At 46.9% G+C, this 23,831-nt stretch overlaps 1 protein-coding gene across 2 annotated transcripts in view; it reads right to left on the reverse strand.

The window, feature by feature from the left end:
- Window positions 1-23,831, reverse strand: part of snx29 (sorting nexin 29) — a 66,733-nt gene that overhangs the window by 24,874 nt on the left and 18,028 nt on the right. For both annotated transcript variants that reach the window (XM_027006019.2, XM_027006018.2), the window contains exons 15-18: window positions 8,685-8,791; window positions 4,305-4,421; window positions 3,164-3,219; window positions 2,293-2,374 (exon numbers count right to left, since the gene is read on the reverse strand). In XM_027006019.2, coding sequence (XP_026861820.2) covers window positions 2,293-2,374; window positions 3,164-3,219; window positions 4,305-4,421; window positions 8,685-8,791 — 362 coding nt within the window. The remainder of the gene's footprint in view (window positions 1-2,292; window positions 2,375-3,163; window positions 3,220-4,304; window positions 4,422-8,684; window positions 8,792-23,831) is intronic.

The following is a 23,831-nucleotide window of genomic DNA, read 5'->3' on the forward strand; positions in this document are numbered from 1 at the left end:
GATACCAGACCTGGTCCTACAGTCAATATACCAGTGTTCCAGACCTGGTCTTAGGGGACTGCTCACACATCCCCATTTAAATGTACAAAGGGCTTATTAATTAACTGATGGTTTGAGTCAAAAAATGCAGGGCTACTCCTGCTAGGTTTTGTATAATCAGTCAGCCAGTCCCCACTGGCTAATGGAATCACTGGAACGATTTCAACAAATACAAGTCAAACAGAGCATTAACCAAAGGAACCTAAAGAACTGTGCCAGACCAAAATGATCAAAAGATTTTCAGCAGTAGCGCTAATGTCCTATAATGTGCTACTGGAAATGCCTGCCATAAGTCTGCCTGGCACACTGTTGTAACTTTCTTTCTGTCGCACACACACACACACGCACACACACACACTCTCACACACACACACACACACACATACGAACACACACACGAACACTCCCTCAATCTCTCCCTCGCACTGTCTGTCCCTCTGACCCCCCCTCCCTCTCTCTGTATCAGTGAGCCGCTCTGGTAAAATAACTCTAATGGCATAGAGCCACACACCACAGACCCTCCAGCTTTGCCCTGTGCTGGATTGCAGTTCAGAGGCTAAAGAGAAGGGGTTGGGGGGCATCGCAGAGTTTAGGAACGAATCTGCAGCCCTCCTGCTTGGTTTGTGCCTGTTTTGACATGTGCTGCATGAAACAATCCCCTTTGCTTTGACTTGGGAAAAGGGTTTAGGCCCAGCCTGATGGAGGCAACATCCAGTGTTCTCAGTGCAGACCACATATGGGTGATACTCAGTAATGGTGTCAGTGAAAAATTAAATATATCTATGTTCCTAGATCTAGGAACATAGTCATACAGCAAGTGCTTGCGTGGGACTCAGCCTTCCTGCAATCATCAGCCCCCAAAGAAATGGGAGCGGAAGGAATAACTGGGTTAAATCCAAAATGATGGAAAATGTAAGCCACCAACCATGCACTGTGCAAAGAGCAGACTTGTTTCTATAGGGTTTGACTGCAAGATCAGACTCAGGAGAGCAATCCGGAAGTTTGTGCCTGTCTCTGTGTGTGTGTGTGTGTGTGCCTGTCTCTGTGTGTGTGTGTGTGTGTGTGTGTGTGTGTGTGTGGTGTGTGGTGTTTGGAGAGGATAAAAATCAATTCTCTTAGCAGTTAACCAATACTGAAAAATTGCTGGTTGAACAGAAGCCTTAGACTGTCGAAGCTATCTGTGCCTGGATGTGTGCATCAGCCTGTGATGTGGTTTAAGACTAGGGGACACACTGACCCAGCGATCTGCCATCAGATGGCGCCAGGCCATCGGAGGGCATCGCTGACTGTCCTCCGTGCTCGGTGAGGTGTGTTCCACACTGTTGGCTCTAGCAGGTCCTTGTTGGTGCTGTTTTGAGTTGGCGCTGTTTTGAGTGACTGTTTTGTGCATGTTCAATCAGAACAGACAATCGGCCAGGAGAGAGTTCCCTGATTGGCTGTTCAGTCTACATTTATCGTGAAATGAGATAATATAGACATAATATAATAATATAAACTGCATAAGGTTTTTTTTTGCCACATTGTGGCTTTATCTACCAAGGCACTTTGCTAAGCTAATATATTTTGCTACATGGAAAGTAGTTTTGTTGTAGAGCACAGGTGGAAAATTTGTCATTACCATATGCAATTTTATGGAAGGAAGGAGCTCACAAAAAGACGCAAGTCGCTCCCAACTCAGCCTAATCGTTCCAAGAAGCCTGCCTCTTCAGGAAGCAGCGGTTTCCTTTTGATATTACTAAACACAGACTACCTCACCTCCCAGCACGGAACAGTTCTTTTCTTTTGCGCAGGCACAGAGCATGCAGATGTTCTGCTCATCATGTTGCAAGTCTGGTGAAAATGCATGCAGGCAACGAGGGAGCTAACGGAAGGCGATCACCAGTCGATTATAGTAGTTCTCCAATGTCAGATTGGGGTGTCTCTACCCTGAAGAAGGCAAGGCGCTTCCAGCGCAGACGTTGTTGTGGCTGTGCACTTCTAGGGCGTGTCTAAGTGGAGGGAGACTGGCGGGACTGGCACACACTCTATCCACTCAGCACTCCACGAGGGAAGCCGAAGGCTGTGGCACAGGACCAGCTAAGCTTAAAGTATGCGAGGGTGCGCGTGGCCCAGGCTGTTCAACGCGTACGACACACCTGAAAGGCAGGGGTGCGTGTGTGGCAGGGGTGGGGGTGTATTTCTGTGTAATGAGAGGAGAGGTAGGTTGTGGGCCAGCATGCAGAAAGCGGGTGCGTGTGGAAAGGTACACGCTACCTGGTACACGTGGTAGGCGTTGGCGGCACGACCTTGGAGGAACACGGAAGGAATCCACACGTTGATGAGAGCCCGCTGAGCTCTGGGGAGAAGCAGGGAGGATATTGTTCAGAGGTAGCCAACTGGAGCACAGCCCGGCGATACTGTTCCTCAATTACTTCACCCCAACAAACACAGACACTTCTGTTAGAAACGTCTGATGTTTTCATAATGTAATTTATACAGTTGCGAACTGAAGCAGAAGGATGGAGTCATTCGTTACAGCTGTATGAACAGCCAACAACTTCATTGCAGATTTAAGACGAGTGATTTTAGTTCCCCACGCAGTAAAAAGCCATCCCAAAGGGTTTCGTCGCCCAAATGTTTTTGCTTTTTCTTCCTCGGACTGTTGGCTATTTTGCCATTAAGCAGCACAGACTCACATCACGGTTGCTATGGATTAAGAGCAGCAGGAATGAAATCGTTGCAGCGAAGCGATTTTTCAAAAATGAATTTCATGTCCAATAAGTTCATCAATGGTCTTTATGAAAGGCAGGAGTCATTAATATAGTTCCAAGCATTGTCTGAACCGAGCTACACTTTTCTTTCCTTAATCAATGAACGATAGACAAAGAAATAATACCCCTTTACATTTCAAAGGTTAAAACTTGGCACTTGGATGTTTACAGCAATGTTTCTCAGAAAGCAAGAGCATTCAACGTCTCCCTGTAATTTACTTCTCTATTCTTAGACTATTCACTCCAAGTTACTGAGATGCAAGTGCCCTATTGGACGGCAACTTCCAAGGCAGCAAGGTCTCTCTCGTCCTACGTCCTGCCAGTTTCCATTCCAACAGACAGACACTCCTGAGAATAAACCCGGAGCAACTTACATCTCAAAGTCGGACAGGCTGGGATCATCAGAGGTCTGGCTCAGGTCCCCGGGCACCTTTGCAAATGGAAAGCAAAAGATTTTGAGAAAACTGCGTGAGAATTTGTTTGGGATGCACTGTTAGTAGTTCACATGTCAGAGAACAGCACACATTCTTATTGGGAGCCTTTAATATTTTTCTGAAGACCTTCAAAATGCAAGTGTTTTGTTAGTGTCAGCCACCTGACTGATGAGGAAGAGTCTGTCAGTGGCAATGAGATTATAGGACTCCTCTTCCTCTACTCCTCTCCTTCTCCTCGTGTTATTCTACAAACACTGAAGCCCAGAAATGTTCTATATTCCAGCAACCCTATAACAGATGATTACTGCATACTACTGAAAAAGCCATATTATGATGGAAAAAAGAGAAGTTCAATAGCTAATACAGTTATCTGCTACACTAATCCCTCACCCCTTAAATCATTCATGGCATAAAGCAATGGTTTTTTGTGTGTGTGTGTGTGTGTGTGTGTGTGTGTGTGTGTGTGTGTGTGTGTGTGTGTGTGTGTGTGTGTGTGTGTGTGTGTGTGTGTGTGTGTGTGTGTGTGTGTGTGTGTGTGTGTGTGTGTGGCCCCAGTACATTGCGCTAGGGTGTGTCTCCAGTGCATCACCTGCCCTTACTGACAGCAGAATCAGAACCCAGCCGTGGTGACTGAGTGAGTGAATGAATAACTGAATGAATAAGAAAGAGAGAGTGAGTGAATGAATGAGTGAATGAATGAGAGCACGTGTGAGTGAGTGAGTGAGTGAGTGAGTGAGAGAGAAAGACAGACAGACAGACAGAAAGAGAGAGAGCGCACGCGTGGGGATCACAGAGAGAAAAACTCCATGCTGTGACAGAGCCAATCCAGGAGGAAGCACTAGGAATAGAAAGCAGGGCTGTGTTAAGAGACTGAGAGAGTTATTGATTGAAGGGATGGCAAACCTATGGAGGGAGACAGAAGTCTGAGCAGAGAGTGCTTGCACTGTAGAAATGAGAAGAGAGATCTCACTGATTCCCTAGGTGTGGAAGGACAGATCTCACTGCTCTGTAGTGTATAAGCACCTATGTGAATGCCTGCGAGTGTCCGTGTGTGTGGGAATGTGTATGAGCGCACACTTACTGGCCCTCGCAGGTCGATGAGCTCCTGTCTCATCTGGCCAATCAGGATGTCTTTAGCCATGAGTGACCGATACAGCCTCTCGTTAAACTCGATCAGCTCGCCATGCATCTCGGCCACCTGCAACACACACACACACACGCACGTGCGCACACACACCCCAGATCTGCTCAAATCTGCACATCTCATTATCCTCACACATGCAAAAAAAAACAAAAAAACTAAATAAACAAATAAGTCGTTAAAAATACGTCGAATCAACGGTTCCATGCCAACCACCAGAGAGGAAGCGCAGCTACTGACGTTCACCCCCCCCCCCCCACTCCCCCCAAACCCCCGGACATGGCGCGTGTGAGCGAGCTGGCGTACCTCGCGCAGGTGTGCCGCTCTGGCAGGAGGAGGACAAGATGCTGCTCGTTAGAGCAGCTTCCTCCGTCGCGAGCCCGCTCATCAGCTGTCGCTGCATATAAGTGACGGACACGGAGGAGACGGAGCCGCAGCCTGCCAGCCAGGAACGCCGCTCATTTGCTTATGGAAATCACACGTCAGCACGCATTTGTGCAGGCAGAACCTCGCCTGGCAGACGGATTATGTCAATTCTGACACGTTTGTTCCGATTACCGGCTCCCCGTCCTGTAGACAGGCTTTTTTTTTATTTTTTTATACGCTACACCATAATGTGGAACGATCAGTGTGAAAGTCAGGTGCCCACTGCACCGAGAGTCAAAATCGCTCTCCAAAACCCATAATGACACGGGGACTCAAGTTTGAGGACATGGTTTGGCAGTGGCAGATACTTATTTCGGGAACTGCCAGGTTGGGTCAGCAAGTTTGGTTAAACATCTGGTGAACCAGTAAGGCCACTGCATGGCATTTAACTGACATGAATGAAACTGACTGGAGATCAACAGTAGAGGAACCAAAATACCCAAAATGACTGTAAACCTTTACAAAAGCACCAAAACACTACTGCTAACACAGTTTTAGTAATGATTACAGCTAATCAGCTCTTAGCGTTATCTCTTTAATATTTGAAGAACTCAAAGAATCATATTTTAAACAGCTTTTAGGCACTGCTATTCACAGCATAAAAATGTGTTTGCAAGTTTCTCTTCTCCTTCAGCCTTTTTGACAAGTTAAGAGGGATTTCAACAAGCCCCCCCCCCCCCCCCCCCCCAATACCCCCAACCTCTTCCGCTCAAGAAGCATACTGGTGCTACAGAGCTTTGAAGACACAATTATGAAAAACAGCCAATCCACCTAAAACTACTTTAAATTTGCTCCAGCAGGTGAAGTGGTGATGCTGGTAAAGGGAAGTTGAGATGGAGAACCTGTGTGTGTGTGTGTGTGTGTGTGTGTGTGTGTGTGTGTGTGTGTTTGTGCTTTCAGGAAGGGAGCCCAGCATGATCCTCCTAAATGACTGCAGTTCTAGAAACGGAAAGAAATTGTTGCAAATATTTCACCTTTTACATTTGTAAGCAGCCCATTGTAAGGCAGCCAGGCTCCCAGTCAGGAATAGCACAGGCATACAAGAGTAGTCATCGCCAACACTCACCACACACACACACACACACACACCTCAAAAACTCTCAATCAATGCAATTATATATTGGGTACCCCACTTGTCAAATAGGGCATTAAAAAATGGGAATTAATTATTAGCGTGAAGGAGCCCAATTAATTTTACAGTGTGTGTGTGTCAGAGAGAGAGAGCGCAGGAGAATTGGGGGGGGGGAGGAGAGAGAGAAAGAGAGAGAGAGAGAGAGTGAACCCTAATCACTTTGCCATTTCTCTGGACACCAGGAAGTAAGGGTGTATTTTCAGAGCTTGGCTGTGTACTGCAAATGCCTCCAATTTTCCAAAACGGCCGTCAGGTTCACGCCACTCAGCCCATCAAGGCTCATTACTGGCCTGCAGTAGCGAAGGTGCCTGAGACCGCAGCTCCCTCTGGGCTCTCCTTCTAATAACGGCCTGCCAGCAGCGTTAAACCACACTAAAGCTACCACACTAAACGTCTTCCACAATTAGCCGAGCCCAGCAAAGCCCGACACATCTGCGCGGGATGGCGACTACGCGCAGGCTTCGTTCCAAGCTGATCCTGTTTACGACATGATATGCACGTCGCGTGGGCTCGACGGCTCGTCGTCCGCTTCACCTCGCGGTAGCTCCAGGGTGGAGGACTGACGGTGCGTAGGGGCCGGACGGCGAGCACTGGAGGCGCTGTTTGTTCGGACGGGAGTGCGATGAGGCCTGGGCGGGGTTCTTTAAGCAGCCCGCTCGCCTCTGGTCAGGCAGTCGGCGAGCCAGTACCACGTCATAAGGCGAATCGCCACGAAAACGTCCCAACGGCAGCTCGCGTTGCTGGGGTGGGGGAGAGCTCTCTGATGCTGATAACTGGGCTACAGTGGGCTTGAGAATGGCAGACAGGCTGGGGGGCGTGAGAGAGCTGAAGCAGCACTCCTGGACGGCAAAATGGGGGCAGTGTGGCCTGACGCCGCTCTAACGTGCGTAATTGGATGTGAAACAAGTTTGAAGCGCGAATGGAGACGACAGGCTTAGCAAACACAAACAGACCTACACTGGCAGCAGAGGGAGGACAGAGCGCGCGTGTGTGTGTGTGTGTGTGTGTGTGTGTGTGTGTGTGTGTGTGCGTGTGTGTGTGTCTCAGTGTGTACTCCGGCACATTCTCTCAGACAGAGGGAGTTTAGTGGCTGGCTGAGAAGTTCCCAATAAGAAGAGAAAAATGCAGTAGGTGTGGAGCAAGAAGAGGAAGTGACAGAGACACCACAACAGAGAGAGACGGGAGGAGCCAGACAGACGGAAGGAGCCAGACAGATGGGAGGAGCCAGACAGACGGGAGGAGCCAGACAGACGGGAGGAGACAGAGGGAAGAAAAAGAAGAGAGGAAATGAGATGCTGGAAACGTAATCTCCCTTAATTCAGCCCCCTACGTATCTCCTACTAATGCACACGCCACTCCGACACATCGCCTTAAAATTCCTCATCTGATTAGTTCATCACCAGTCTTCATTAGGCAAAACACTATATCCCACTTACGATGAGCTCGTAATTACCCTTGTCGTATATGGGTATAAATGGCGCAATTCAGGATTCCTATAGCTATAGCTCAAACATCAGTACATGTCAAAAGACACACAATAATCACCGCACACCACACGCAGACGCTCGCCACTGGATAATACCCCCCGAACGGCCACTCGGGATGGGTCGGATATGGCTCGGGCTGCCAAGGTGCTCCCAGCGTGAGCCAGACAAACGAGGCCAGGTGAATGGGTGAAGTGTCATCACACACCCATGCGGAGCCGCTCTCCAGAAATCAGCACGTCTGCTACTCACCTCTCCATTATTCACAAACTTAATGAAGTTGGCTACAAAAGAGTTTAACAGAGGTGACGACTTGTCTGATCCAAAGCCGCAGCTCATCATCCAAGGTTTTGGGCCAGAATGGAGGGCTTAGTCCAACCTGACTGGGTTTTAAACATAAATAAGCCCAAAAGGAGAACAATGCCTGCCTGGGTAGCAAGCGCGGCAGATCGAAACGAATCGGTCTGCTTCAGCGGAAAGAGCATGGGGGGGAGGGCTGGACTGGGCGGGACTGGGCGGGACTGAGTGCAATGGAGTGGTGACTGTGCAGGACTCAACAGGACTGAGCAGGACTGATCTACGCGTTTCAGATCCAGGCAGGCATGCTCCAAGCACAGCTCACACTCACTCCCGCGGCCTCCAGAGCAGACCCACACTCGCCCGCCCTGCTAAAGACAGACAACTATGTGTGTGTTCAAGCATGTGTGTGTGATGTATATGATCGCAGCCTGCTCACTAGGTAGAGCAAGGTGCTAGGAACACCTAGATCATGGGTTCCCCAGGCCACACACACACACACACACACACACACACACACTGTCATACTGATTAATATGCAAGCTGCTCTGGGTAAGAGCATCTGTCAATTGCTGTAAATATATACCTATAAACAGTCATGCAGACCAGCCAATCACTGAACACCTGAGGAGACGACAGTACTGCACATACGCACTCAGACAACCTCAGACATCCTGTACTCAAGTATTACTGGAGGAAATGGAGTATCTTTAATGTAGCCAGTTTTCAAGGTCCACTGCTCTTTCAGTGATGAGGACCTTTTCAACGATCACCCAACCAGCAGCCGAAAGGTGTGACCAAACTAAAATGCCGATATTAGGAGACTTCCTGCTGTAATGCCAAGGTGAGGACAATAAACAACCATTACTTTCATAGTATCCATATAAAACAAAAACAGAGTTTCATAATATGCCCATTTCTATCATAACACCTGGGATGAGCAGGGCACTAGGGGGTGCAGCGGTGTGAAGCAGCACTCACCTCGATGAGCTTGCGCTCATAGCTGGCTGCCAGCTCCTCCACGTCTGCCACAGAGCGGTTGGGGGCCGGTAGGACAGAGGCGTCGCAGCTCCTCAGCGTGGGGAGCACTGCAAGGAGGGTAATCACAGCACTGCGTTAGCCACAGCACCCCTGACCCCCGCCACACACACACACACACACGCTGCAAGAAGGGTTAAACATAGAACCCTGGAACTCCCCCGACCACACACGCACTGCGGGGACAGTAATCACATCGCCTGTTAGCCCCAGAACCCCCAACTCCCTGACCCCAATGCACCCACCCACCCACACACATATTGCGGGGACAGTAATCACATCACCTGTTAGCCCCAGAACACCCATCACACGCTGTGACCCACATCAGCATGTGTGCGTGCACACAGATACACACACACACAGAGTTGGGACAGCAATCACAGTGCTGCCTTAGCCCCAAAATCCATGGCGCACACACATACACACACACAGCAGCCATGACAGGAGGATATCCAACGCTGTGGGCAGGACGAAGATGGCGGTTTGTTGTCAAAATACTGAGATATGAACTTGTGCACTAAATGCAATTTAAGCAGGAGCGTTTACAGCTAGTGTGCGGGCTTCTCTGTGCGACTGCAGTACTAGTAGGAATTAACTAAATGAAATGGCTTTTTCCCTTTTTTTCCCTTTGCTCCTTCCTTTCAAAACACTTTTTCGAAAATCATTCCTTACTTAATGGCAGAAAGCAGAGCACAGCTAGCTTGCACACACCTAATTTAGTTTCAGAGAAGCGCTCAGAGCTGCTGGAGGAGGCTGAGCTCCAACGATTTCATAAGAAGTGCGATGGAGTTGTTCCCCACCCTCCAAACTCAATTAAAAACTTCAAAAACTTAACTAGTGACAATACACGTCGCCTCAGACCCTGTATGGAGAAACACATCGCAGGGGGAGAGCAACAGAAACTTTCATTCATACAGACAAAAAACAACACGTGCCCGATCGCTGCCATCCGAATCCTAATCTCTTCTTAATCCCGGAGCTCTCTTCTTAAAACACAATGGAGCGTGCGGGGCTCCTGAGACAGGGAAATTGATCTGAGGCGGCGCGATGGCGGGATTAGGCCGGACGGGACCTGCGTTGAGTATCAGGCCAATGCAGACGGCCTGATAAGCGGTGGGAGGGGCCGAGTCCAGTGGACAGTGCGGGCCAGCGGCGACGGTCCCTCTGAAGCACACAGAGAGCACGGAGGGGGAATCAACAGGCCCGATATGGTCTGGGCATTATCAGCACACCTGCACACAGTCACCTGCCATTTGGTCATGCTTATCTCGGCTCTTCCACCCAGCGCAGCCCTGCTGTCAGCCAGAGCGTAGAGGAACAGCCCAACGCCAGCCTGATACGCTGCTTATAAGAGGTGTGTGCACGCCTTTGTGTGCATGTATGGCTGTGGGGATGTGTGCGCGTGTGTGGAAAAAAGTTATAAAAGCAGGCAGGGTGGCTAGCTCGCAATAACTGAAAGCAATTTAACAGTAATTTTGAACAGGTCTCTTAAAGTGTCATATACATTTTTTTTTTTGTGTGTGTGTGTGTGTCTGTGTCTGTCTGTCTGTCTGTCTGTCTGTCTGTGTGTGTTGGTGCAAGGAGACATGGAAAATGTTGTCAATTTATAAGCGCGCAACCACTGAGACTTTCTTCTTCCCTTCATATTGATTGGGCCAAGTGAAAAAAATTGATTTGTTTTCAGATTTCACACCATAAATGAGTGTTTAGATAACAGACACCTCTTCTGGCTAAAATAAAGGTAATTCTTGCCTGAATGTTGTTAGTGTTCATGCACCTTGTCATTAAGTTCAATTGTGTCTTTCATTTTTATGTCCATACAATTTTTTTTAAAGACAAAAAGCAAACATTTCAGAGACCCTGTTCTTCTGGACAGAGTAAAGCTACCAGCTGCTCAGGAACTTGGTTCTGCACCAGATATTCCACACCATCGCACCTGTGTATGTTGTGAATACAGACATATGAGAGAGACTTTGAAAACTACAGCTAGAATAAACCACACTAAAAGCCAGACATGAGGAAGATATGTGTGTGTGTGTGTGTGTGTGTGTGTGTGTGTGTGTGTGTGTGTGTGTGTGTGTGTGTGTGTGTGTGTGTGTGTGTGTGTGTGTGAGAGATTGAGTGTTTGGGAAGGACGACCTTCTCACACCACCACACCACCAACCCCCTTCCCGAAGAGCGCTGCTGAAAATTAAATTTGCCATTATCCAATCTGTGTTGGCCAGCCGTTCCCGGGGAGAGCTGGGTTGCTGTGCAGCGAGAGAGCTGACAGCCACACGCTGGGCTCTTCAGCGAGGGTTCACCAAGCGCCCTGCGGTCTGTACCCTTCAATCACGCCGACCGTGGACACGCGCTCCGCATCCCTCAGCTCTGCGCTTCACCGGGGTGCCATCAACAAAACGGAGCTAATTCACTGACGAGTGCCCTTGAACCGCGAGTGTCAAGCTTATATAAGCAACTTCATGTGGCAACAATAAGCATCTGACAGAAACATGGCTGGCATTAACCATCTCTGATGCAGTCATGATGTTAAAAATGCGGTAAAACGGCCCTAAATGATGGGGGCTGGCAAGGAGGCATTCAGATTGCCACTTATCAACAGCTCTTGTCATCTGTCTTGCATGCAGGTCCAGAGCTCTGTTCATCACCCCTGCTCACACCCGTGTAGGATCAGAGCTGACCATGCCACTGGAGGAACGGATGGTTGCTGATAACTTCTCACCAGACAACCGCCAGGCTTGCTTCCAGAAGGAGCCGCTAACTACCCGCGCTGCCGTCTGACTGCAGGCCCAGGGAGACGAGCAGTCCTGTTCCAGCAGTGACAGGGAGACACACAGTCACAGTCTGTTGCTGCGCCGCTCAAGCAGAAAGCAAAACATGTAGCAGAGTTAATGACTGTGTTGATCAGAGTAATCGCCCTCCATTTTCCCCATCAGGCAGCAGCCGCCTCCTGCGAGATAAAGATGGCGTAACGTTCCGTCGTGGGGCCGTCTCCTCAAATTACTGGCCAGCGCCAATTTGACAACCAGACGTGGAAGCGCATACCAAACAGGCGGCACACCTTACCGGAGATGGATTCCCGAGACTCCTGTCCACACTGCGTACGCTTAGTTAACATCCGCAGCGACCTGGCCGGGACCAGATTTCGCCTAAATCAGCACGGTGTACACAAACAGGCAACATGCTCTTTTTTTAGACTGAGAATTCCTTTTCAGTCTCCACGCAGCTCTGACTGACCAGACGGCAACAACTCAGCATGTTTCGTGTTTCTTTTTGCTGCCATTTCAAATTTGCCATGACTCTCCTTGGCCCCATAATTTTCACTTCACACATTCAATGTCGTCCCATAAATCCCGGCGTTGAGGGGCAATTTCCCCTCCATTTTTGAGCATGAGGCATGCACCTGCTTTATCTTTGGAATTTCACCGCTCCCTCCGTGTGATCATATCCCTGCACGGGGAAATTGAAATAGGGATCAATAAACGAGTGCAGACTGATAACGGGCCTTCGTCGGGGCGATAAGGGAGACGGATGGAGCGTCACCCCGGTGCTGATGCACCAGACCCCGTCACAGCGCGCTGGCACCATGTCTAATGCACTGGAGCGCAAGGCTGCCTTCCGCCGTGAACGCTGCTGTCTGGGCGTGAGAAAACAGCACCGACTCGGAGCCTAGACTGAGAGCCCACTCTTACGGGGGCTGGCAGAGAAAAGAACACAGAGACGAGGATGAACATCAGAAAACAGAGAAATACCTGAAGAGAGACCCTGTATTCTTTAAATGAATTACACAGAGAAGGAAGTGGACTTTTAAATTATCCACAAACATTACAAACATATTACATAGAATGGGTTACACCAAGCTGTCCCTGTCCTTCGGCAGGCAGGGGGGGTTCAATTTCGTACAGAAATCCCAAATAGGTCGGCCATGATGGGAATGACGAACAATAGTTCTGATGCATCACACTGGAAAAAAATTTAGACATGCCAACCTCAAGTCATAAAAAAGGCCATAAAAAAGGAATTTTACATTCTCAGTACAAAAATCTGATTGGCCCATCACTGCCAAAGCAGGTGGTGAGGACTGCAATTCCAAAAACCTTTATGAATATGTATTTAAATGTTGAACATTATTCAAATTTTGTCACAGCCATGCCCTGCTCAATATTCATCTTTACAGCTCAGTGCTTGTATAACACTGCATGGCAAATGACATGAAGCTGTTGAAAATACTATTTCCCACTCTGCTCCATTTTTTCTTTGTTTTGGCTGATCTTATTTCTTTTATTTATATATATTTTTGCATGCGTATAGACTCAGCACGAGTGGACTTCTAAAATGTTAAGACAGCTGTGAAGAAGCAAATTAAATCACCCTCACCATTTACTATTTCACTTCTCCCTCCAGATGCTTGTTAGGGGGTTGTTTACTGCAGTCGAAAATAACAGCGTGTGTGTTTACACTGAGAGCGAGAGAAAAGAATTTCTCATTATTTTCATTATGATCAAAGCAATTATTTATTTTTTGACCTAAAAACGTCTTCATTGCAAACAGCAAAGCACTATTTCTGTGGCCTATTAATTTGAACAAGAAGGGAGGAAAAAAAAGCAAAAAACACTCCCAAGCCTCCAAGAGGCACACAAAGCCTGCACATTAATGAACACTCTAGATGGCTCAAACAGCCTCTATCATAACCTGCCCAGCCGTCAGTGAATCCGACAGCAGCCAGGGGACCGCCAGCCACGCAGCAGGGTCTGCGCAGGGGATACGCGACACGCGGCATTCCCGTCAACGGTGAAAGAGGCCTTGGAGAATGGAAAAGCAAGGACTATCGGCTGTGTGTGCGTGCGTGCTTGCGCGTGTGTGTGTGCGCACGCGTGCGCAGCCGCGCCACCCAAAGCCCTACCTGGTCCAATAAAAACAGCGAGCGACCTCGCTGAAGAGCTGGAGGTGAGGGAAGTCTGCTGCTATCAGAAGGAAGCTGCTTTATTGGGCACTGAGCTACCCTGTTACAGGCACCATAATTGACTGCCATTTCCAAAAAGTCAATCTAATTGCTTTTTCGTTATTGTGTTAATAGCCTCGACAGTGGTAGAGGGAGCCGTCCCTCCCCAGGAGAGAGACTGGCGCGCACAGGCGATTAATTTGCCTCCCTGCGATAATTAAATGCATGACGGCAGATAAACTCTGCCGATGACTAACGACAAATGTTAAAGTGGGTCAAATCAATTATTTCAACATCAGGAGTGGGTAAAGTGCCCAGCGCCCTTGTCAGGCCTCCCGCGCAGGAGAAGCTAGTGCCTGCACTAAACATATCACGTTCCGCCACACGCATAAGTGCCTGGGGCCGGCCGTGACCAGGCCAGAGTAATCGAGCGACGTTGCGCCGTTCCTTACCAAAACATCACGGCCCAGCTCTTAAACACGGGTAGAGGTTCCATCCGCACAATGATCTGGTTAAGATTATGTCTCGGTTTACCTTACACAATACAACACAAGCAAAGTGAAGAAACATTCATTTCTGTTTTATACTCCTCTCGTGCCCAGCTGGGGAGTCTCCAAATGGCAGCACGCAGCCATTGTCTGAATGTGGAAATTATGCGTCATGACAGCAGCTGATGTAGGAGAGTGAAGAGACGCACGCACTTCCTCCGAGACGTGGGAAAGCGTGGCTCACACAACGTCATGGCAAAGTTGAATTCACCCGCTTGAAAATGTCGCGTGGCCGGTCGTGTATACGAGCTGCTGCATGGCCAGGACGGGCCAGAAAGACAGAGAGCAACCGGCCCGTCTCAGACTCCAGGCCGTGGACGGCCGTGGCATCGTCCTGCTGGCAGCCTTCTTGACCAGCTCCATTAAAACCCAAACCCAGGTCTCGACTGTAGCCTTAACCCGCTAATAAAATATAGAACAAAGTCTCTCACAATGTCCTACGTGCCTTGAACTCAGACAGCATGGAGTAAAAATAATGAACTCCGTATTAATGACTCAAATAGGTAACAAGATTTTCTACATCTATCCCCAAATAGAGGCCATTTGTCTTCTTTTCTTGAAGGCATTAAAAAGGATTTTTGTCACATGTTGAGTTCAAAGCTTAGCCAAGTGGAACAAGCTGAACTTCGTGTTTGATCAGACTATTTATGAGTTCCTTTTGTTTATGGGTTCTTACAAGGCCGATTTTCATTCAAGGCTGGGCTGAGCACTCACACATTAACTATTGATGTCCCCATCTGGTGAGCGCGGCGGCACTGCACTTGGCCTAAAGACGAGAGGAAAAAGCTGGGTGTCAGTGTGGTACTCGTCCACCATCCAACCTCGCTCCCCTCGGCTCCCCTCTCCACTGCTCCCCTCATCTCCTCTCGGCTCCCCTCTCCTCACGCAACTCTCCACCGCTCCCCTCATCTGCTCACAGAGTCGATAAGAAAAAAGCCTTTCATTTCATATCAAATGAAATGTGCTCTCCGCCTGATAGAGAATTAAAAAGAAGCGGATGGGGATTCGGGGGGGTGGAGGAGAGGAGGGTGGGATCACTGTCTCTGCATTCCATTACCAAGTGTAATTTAGCCGGTTCCTATTTTGGGGTTGGGGAGGGAAGGAGGGAAAGGCCATATCTTGGCTGGCAGCAGGACTCGGTGACGGCTGATGCTATCATGGCTCTATTATAAGAGTTAGCGGCCAAACGCAGGCCAGAATAGCAGATTTTCTTCACTTTTTGCACCCATCAGTGGGGTGACTGAACGCATTCCTCCAGAGAGGAATGACAAAGAGTCTCCAGAGGGGTCATCAGCACCACACCTATGACCCCCATTAATATTCCCCTGCTTTGCAGATGAGCTGCGACTAGTGGAGGCCACTGCAGGTCTTCGGAGCAGACCAGCTCCAGGTGATCACATGCAAATGAGGCCCAAACACCCCCGTCAATGCATGCACGCCAGCGCACACCACAAGTAGCCAACCAAGCTCTACGGCACGGCTGCAGCACGACCCGTGGGTCCGTAGAACAGTGTCTGCAATGCCTTCTGCACTGAGCACTTAATGTGCTAAAATTAGCCCGTAATACAACGCACTGCACAGGCAAAGGACAAAACGACACTCTCAGTAGGGGCTCTGTGGCCTCACTGAAGGCGACTGAAATGACTGGCCCCGTCACATTTAACAGGAGCCTCTTGCATATACCTTGTCCTCTGGCGCTCACGTGTCGTGGGACGCAACATGGATTACTGCAGTAGCTTATTCAGAGCGGTCCTAACACAGCTGCAATGCAAGCACACTGCACTTCCAAAATTTCCCAGTTGTTTCTATTCAAAGTCAACTATCACCCTGCACATCCTGGTCATTTACTCTAAGAGCTGTATGCCAGGCCAAGTACCAGATGTGTGTAAAAGCATAACTGAACGGAAACACAAAGTGGGGTCACTGGATAGGTGGCCTGTATATTCATTTGGAACTGCAGTGAAATTCACTTAAATAGCTACATGAGAATGATCATAATCATATCCTTTCAGAGGTTGCGATACAAGGACAAGAGCCAATCAAATCAATGAGATACAAGCAGTCTACCAACTAATGTCACTGATATCCTGTTTATTCATTTTTATTCAAAAATGAGGAAGGCAAAAGACAATCCAAGTCCCAGAGATACTTTGTGAGAGGTGGTTTACCCAACACTGCAGCACTTGGAGACTGACAACAGCATGTGTATACATACTGAATGGCCACTTTTATTAGCTACACCTGCCCCTCTACGGTTAGATCTTCCCTGTATGCAGGTTAGACGCGCGAGTTCTGCACAAAATCAGGTGAACAAGTTTTCAGTGGATTTGGTTTCAGTGTCAGGCTGGAGGAGGTGGAGTAAGGGTAACAAGAATCTTCAGCATCTTCATCTTCTTCACATTTATATAGTGCCTTTCTCAAACTCTTGACACACCATGGGTCCTCTGATACCTGTGGAGGCATGTTTGGAGAGTAGAGCTTATCTAAGCATTGTGGCTGACCAAGTTCTTCTCGGCATGGCAGTTGTTTACCCTCTGACAGAAGGTTACAGGACAGTACGCCATGCTACACGGGTCGTATGGTCAGGGATTGGTTCTAGGAACATGACGGCGAGTTTTCCTTGCATGCCTGGCCTTCGCAGTGCACAGACCTTAAGAGCATTTCTTTTAGAGCATCTCTGAGACAAGGTAGAACAGGCTGTTCAGAGTATATCAGTACCTCTATCTAATTTGTGGCAACTGAAAGAAGCTATCCAGTCTGCATGAGCCAAGATTCCTAGAGAAAAATTTCAACACCTAGTGGAATCTATGCCACAAGGAACGACTGTGGTTCTGAAGGCCATCTGAGATCCAACGTGCTCCTAGATTGGTGTCTCTACTAAACCGGCCATTCAGTATATACATTATACACACACACACACACACACACACACACACACACACACACACACACGTGTGTGTACGGGTGTTTTTCTGTGCATGCATGTGCAAGCATGTGTAAGCGTGCATGCTAAAATGAGGGAGAAATTATATATATATATATATATATATATATAGTGTGTGTGTGTGTGTGTGTGTGTGCACAGAAATTATAAAGCCCTTCAGTGCTCCTTAAAAATCATGTTGCCAATTTCTTACACCACTTTGCAGGGTGATTTTCCAACTTTGTCATTACAAATAATCTGGCCTTCAAGATGACTTCAAGGTTATCACAAAGTGTTTCCTGAGAGGTATGTCTTTCTCAGCAATTGAATAGTGAATTCTTCCTTCCCTGCAGACACACTGCCGCCTATGTGCAGTACAATGAGCTGTGAGTGCAGACCTGCTCTTTTCCTTTCCTCATGAAAAGCAGATGTGTGCGCGTGATGAGACCAGACCAACCAGCATGCTGCTAACAGCTAAAGTTAATCTGAGTGTTATTCTGATATCACTCCTCCTTTATATGTTTCACCAATATCACTTTTATCTTCCAAAACAGTTTTCAATACTTGGGCTTGGGGAAAGTACCAATCCTACACCAGCAATCTTTCTCCCTCCGTTTAAAATCAGTACACCTCGTTATGTAGAGCTGAATGAGAGAATTCTTCTTTCTAACACGAGGCTGCAGCTACACATGCCTTTTTAAGCAGAAAAGTCCACAATTTAGGAGCACTGAAAGATCTGCCACCCACAGAAGAGATTTTAGTGTAAGGGACTGTGAGGAGACAGCTGCTACAGGATCTGAGAGAACGAGGGACGTCGTAGGGATAGAAGAGCCGAGAGAACGAGGGATGTCGTAGGGATAGAAGAGCCGAGAGAAAGAGAGATGTAAGGATGGAGGAGCCGAGAGAACGAGGGATGTCGTAGGGATAGAAGAGCCGAGAGAAAGAGAGATGTAGGGATGGAGGAGCCGAGAGAACAAGGGATGTCGTAGGGATAGAAGAGCCGAGAGAAAGAGAGATGTAGGGATGGAGGAGCCGAGAGAACGAGGGATGTCGTAGGGATGGAGGAGCTCCCCAACATAAGCTGGACCACACCACAAAGGGCTTGGACAGTAGTCAAGAGTATTTTATAGTGGATACATGATGCAACCAGTAACCAGGGCAACTCACTAAGAATAGAAGTGATGTGAGCGTTTTTGTTTTTTTTGGTAAGTAATCACTCCAGCTGCTGAGTTCAACAGTATTTTTGCCTTTATATGTTGCTTGTAACGCAACCTTGGGTTTGTGAAAGGCACTACATAATTATTATTATTGTTATTAAATAATAAAAGAGAAACTCTACTTGCATGACCAGTATAGAAACAAGTATATTTAAATGAATTAGCTAAATAAGTATCACTGCCATTGCCAATCCAATACCAGAAAAGCAGTTTAAATCAAAGGAGCATTTCCAGTGGAGATACTAAATTTATTTTTTGCTTTGAGCAAACAAATATAATCACATTATTTTCTTGGGTGGTCTAAGACGTTTGCTCCACACTGAAGATCTTGGCCATGCTCTCCAAACAATTCATCAGTGAAGTGAACAGCTGTAGATGCGCCTCAGCTGGCTTCTGTCTCAAGAGACCAACCACTGTCAACAAAATTGAATGACGTCATGGCAGTCCAAGCAATCAAATCCATGCGTCCAGAACAGCCACTGTTTAAGTGCAGCGAAGCTCTTCATCTCTGCAGGACTCCCATCTGGGATTTCACAGATGACAATAGACCATATGCCCTCACTCCCAAACCCCAAAATATAATAATCTATAAAATAAACCCCACACATCTACCAGAGCTGGCAGAGCACTGACAATGAAACAACCAGCAAAAATAATCACAGGTCTTCTTAAATGCTTTTAGTGAAAATGTGGGCTGGTGTCCAAAATGCAGATTATTATTAGAGAAACAAATACTGCACACAAGTGAAAAAGTCACAAATACAAAGCTCATCAACAGAAAATGTTATTTTTTTATCCTTTTCTGTTTGTTTTGTTTATTAAGGCTGAAATCCATTTCAAATCATATATTTAAAGAAAAATGACCAATTACCAATAAATGTATATGTATCTGCATGTGCCTGCATGCATGTATACAGCACATCTGGAAGGTTTTCAGAATCTATTAAGCTTTCCACTTTAATATGGTTCAGATTTTAATATGGATTCACTTGCTTTTTTCTCATCAATCCACAAACAATATCCCAAAATGACAAAGCAAACATAGGTTTTTGGGATGTTTTGACTGTGTATAAAAAATAAATACACACCCACCCACTCACCCACACACCATAAGTACTTTACATAAAGTACTTTACATTACTTAGTACTTGGTTAAAGCCCCTTTGGCAGCGGTCTCCTGGGGAAGGATTGCACAAGCATGGCGTATCTTTCTCCCACTCTTCTTGGCAGACTCATTCAAGCTCAGCCATGTTGGAAGAGAAGCATGGGTGCACAGCATTTGTCGGGTCTCTCCAGAGATGCTCAGCTGGCTTCAGGTCCAGACTCTGGCAAAGCCTCTCCGGGATTTTCACAGTATTTTCATGCCGGTATGCTCTGGCTCGTTGTCATGGTGAAATGTAAAGCTTTGCCCCAGCCTGAGATCTTGGGCACTCTGGAAAAGGGTCTCACCCAGGATTGCTCTACATTTTTCTGCCTCCATCTCTCTCTCTCTCCTGACTCGTCTCCCTGTCCCAGAAACACGTCCCCGCTCCATGGCGCTGCCACCAGCGTGTTGGCCTTTTCTCCTCCACACACACCACTGGGAACTCTGGCCAAATAGTTCAATCTTTGTTTCATCAGACCTTAGTATCTTGTTTCTCTTGGTCTGAGAGTTAATCAGGTTCTTTTTTTATGAACTAAACTGGTTCCAGCATTGCCTTTTGAAGAGTGGTTTTCGGCTGGCCAATCCACCACAAAGGACTGGTTGGTGGAGTGATGAAATGATGGTTGTCCTTCTACAAAGTTCTCCCATCTTCACAAAGGAACTCTGGATCTCATTCATAGTGACTATTTGGTTCGTGGTTACCTGTCTGACCAAGGCCTTTCATCAGTTTGGCTGTACAGGTCAGGAACACGAAGGAAGCTACTGTACTCTTTGGCTGCATATATTGTCTTGTATCCTTTCCTAACTATGAGCCTTGTCACAAGCCTGCCTCACCGGTCTACAGATAATTCTTTTGACAACATGGCTTTCACTCTGACGTACACCAACTGTGAGACCTTATATAGTGTGTCCTATAAAATAATGTCCAATCAATTAAAGTAGGCAATGAGTTAAAGCCAATTGAGTCTGAAATATACCCAAATGTGGGAAGAATCTGAAACCTTTCTGTATGCACGCTGGTATGTGTGGTTTTATACATACATACATACATAGATACATAGATACATACATGTATGTATGTATGCATGCATGCATGTTTGTGAATATGTCTGTATGCATGGGTATAGAGCCTAAGGGAAGTATTCACGCATGCACATCATTATAGTTAATAGCAATAGTGCATTGTATTGCTGGTCTTTTCATGCATAAAATGCTGCCTCCCGTTATAAGGGGTTTACTGGGTTATTAGTGTAGCACAGTTTCAGATTGTTATGAGCAGGCGGGAGCTACGTGCAGGGGCTTTTGTTTAAATCGTGTTTTCACTTTTATCTTATTTATCGGAAGTCGAACTGCTGCCGTCATTATTTACATTTACACTGTACAGAAAGCCTTCAAGGTTGAGGAGAGGATGTTGTGTTGCTGGAAATTAGGTATACCTTTTCCTCAGACACGCATGGAAACACACATAAACAAGCTCAACATGCATACCTAATTTAATCAAGCAGGAACCTGATTACAATTTAGATTAAATGCCATTAGATATTAAGGCACTTCTCACAAAGTGTTAATAACCTTATGTATCGTGATGGGGACTTCAGTGGACAGTCCTCCACACTGCATTTCTGATAGCAGTGACCATTAGCATAATATTTGCTCAGAAGTTTTAGGCGTCTCAGATCACCATCACATCAAAGGGAAAAGAAAGTACGGCCAGCAAATAATCAGGGAACTCAATAAACAGCTTCTACTCTGCAGGAAATGGTAGGCAATTTTTTTAGTCACGTTTTCTGGCTCCCTGTAAAGTGGTTTTCTCCAAAAAAATAAATAAATAAATAATTTTTTTTTAAAAAACAAAAAACAAAAAAATAACACTAAAAAAGCGGCGGATGGGGAGGCATGGAAGTCGTTGCGTATTAAGAAAGTCGCAATATGTAGAAGGACGACAGGCGTGTGTTAAGGCCTGGAGGTTCTAGTGATTCCAGAGCCTTTCTTCTGCTCTGGAAGAGGGAGGGGAGCCACAGCCTGAGACATTCATGAGGAGAGCTCAGCTGGAGCAGACAGCTGCTCCAACAGTTCCCCAGTTTGGCTAAATTTATGCTGCATGTTAAACTGATGAACACAAAGAAGAACGTAAAATAATTCAAACGCCTCTTCTGTCCAGAAAAGAAAGAATAAATCATTTCTAATTTGACAAACATTTGGGGCTAACTATCCGCCATCTGCCTCGCTCTTCCTTGCTGTCAAAGTCTCGGAAGAGAGAGAGAGAAAAAATCATGTAGTTGAGCTTAAGAGGTCCAGAGGTCAGTCCCAAAATACGTGTGGAACACATCAAATATGCAAAGTGTGAGGTTAATGCAGAAAAGCCATGAAACTGGACATAACTGCAGCACTTATTACTCAGAATCAATACGAATTCATCTCAGCTTTAAGTTTCAGCTGGTTGTAAGTACAAATTCCTAAAAGCCAGAGAGAACCGAAAAGGCTCAAAAGCATGCGTTCAATTTAGAATTTGTTCTCAAACTAAGTCTAGTAGGTGATTAGGAAGGCACTACCAGAAATCAAAGGATTCCGTCTCGGAAGCAAAATGATCCATCTTTATTCACTAATGCTTTGCCCCCAAATGTCATCATATGAGGGAAAAATGGGGGTAAATGAGATGAGAAGGCGGGGCTTCTGAATTCTGTCCCTCTTATCTTTCTTTTCAGCCTAATGGCCAGTGTGTGCAGCTGACTGAGTGAAGAGAAGGTTATTTTTACCAACCGCCATGTTAGTTTTATTGGGCTACGGGGGGGGGGGGGGGGGGGGGGGGGGGGGGGGTTCCTTTATTTCTGTTTCTAATCATATCTACCAAAGAAACATCTTCCAGAATTCTTATTCCTGTCTTCCCTGTATAAAAGATAACGCTCAACTCCGCCTCAAGATTAATTAAGCGCCAAACACAGAATGAGCATCATGTGAAACGTTCTAAATAAGGAGACCAGATATTCCAATTTGATGGAAATCTTTTTCTCTAATCCATGTTTTCTTTCTACTTTATGAAGCACTGGAGCTGAGCCAAGCAGACCAGCAAGATGTTCAATCAAAATGAAGTTTAATCTATGTAAATTACTATAGAAAGACTTACCTAGACAATTTTCCCTGACATGAGCTGTATTTGCATTATTTTACACGGTACAGTGCAAGTCACATGACCATGTGAAGCAAATAAACACCTCACAAGCTGAGAGATACACAATCAGCCACAAATGCTTCCTGACACTAATGGAAACCCTTAATGAAAAATAACTAATGAAAACCTCTTAATTAAACCTTCACCAAAGCTCTTAAACAGAACATAAAATCTATTTAAACATCAAACTATCACAAAAACAAAACAACAAAATGGGTTCTGGGATCAGGAGGCCTTAAAAGGCTGTTGAGATGAGAAGATCTTAGATCTGAGCTTCATCAGTCAGCAGAGACCGAGGAGTGCCTCCAATTAGACGTCTGCAACACTAAGGTGCAATCACAGTCAATGCCTAATGTTCCATTTTTAGCTACACACGCCCACTCCAGAGGCAAAACGCTGATGCCCCCTACCGCAAACATAATTGAGTTTAACCTTCAGCTTGAAGGTAACGCATGGCAGAGCCTCTAGGAATCATTTAAGCCCTCCAACTTAGAAAGCCAAGAAGATATTTGACGGTCAGCACTGTGAAGCTCTCTGCAGAACGCATGCAGAATATGGCAAGCCACAAAGCGCTTGAGAGGTCTATATGGAGTTGCTTATTAAACAGCACAATACACTTTCCACAGAGTAAATTAACAAGCTTATTACCATAGCCACTTGCAGCAACTCTTAAAAGACTCTGACTACTGAGATCGACTTTCAGTTTCAAAAGGATCCGTACTATAGGTCGGCAACACTGCAACCACACAAAGCCACGAACAGTCCAGTTCCCCTAAACGCTGCACACAGGTCCTCAGGCCTACCAGCACAAGTGGGGGCGAGGGCATTAGGAGCAGGAACAGAGTTCACCTCTCTGTTCCTCTGTAGCGTGTCCGCGGCCTGGGCGTGTGGGCGGGGCTGGTGGGCGGGATATGGGCAGCAGCTGCTATCTGATTCCAGGACCAGCGAGAGGCTGTCACCTGCTAACTCACCCGCCGGCACTGATCAGAGAGCCCCAGCGTGCAGCGGGCCTCGGAAGTCCGCCCTTCACCCGAGCAATGGCGCGGAAGTGGCAGGCGTGTCGGGCAGGCAGCTGTTGCTCCAAAGTCGCTGGCCCCGCTCCCTGGTCGAGCAGAAGCTCTTTCACTCATCTCAGAGTGGGCTGGAG

This window comes from Electrophorus electricus, chromosome 14, assembly GCF_013358815.1.
Source record: "Electrophorus electricus isolate fEleEle1 chromosome 14, fEleEle1.pri, whole genome shotgun sequence".
NCBI lineage: Eukaryota > Metazoa > Chordata > Actinopteri > Gymnotiformes > Gymnotidae > Electrophorus > Electrophorus electricus.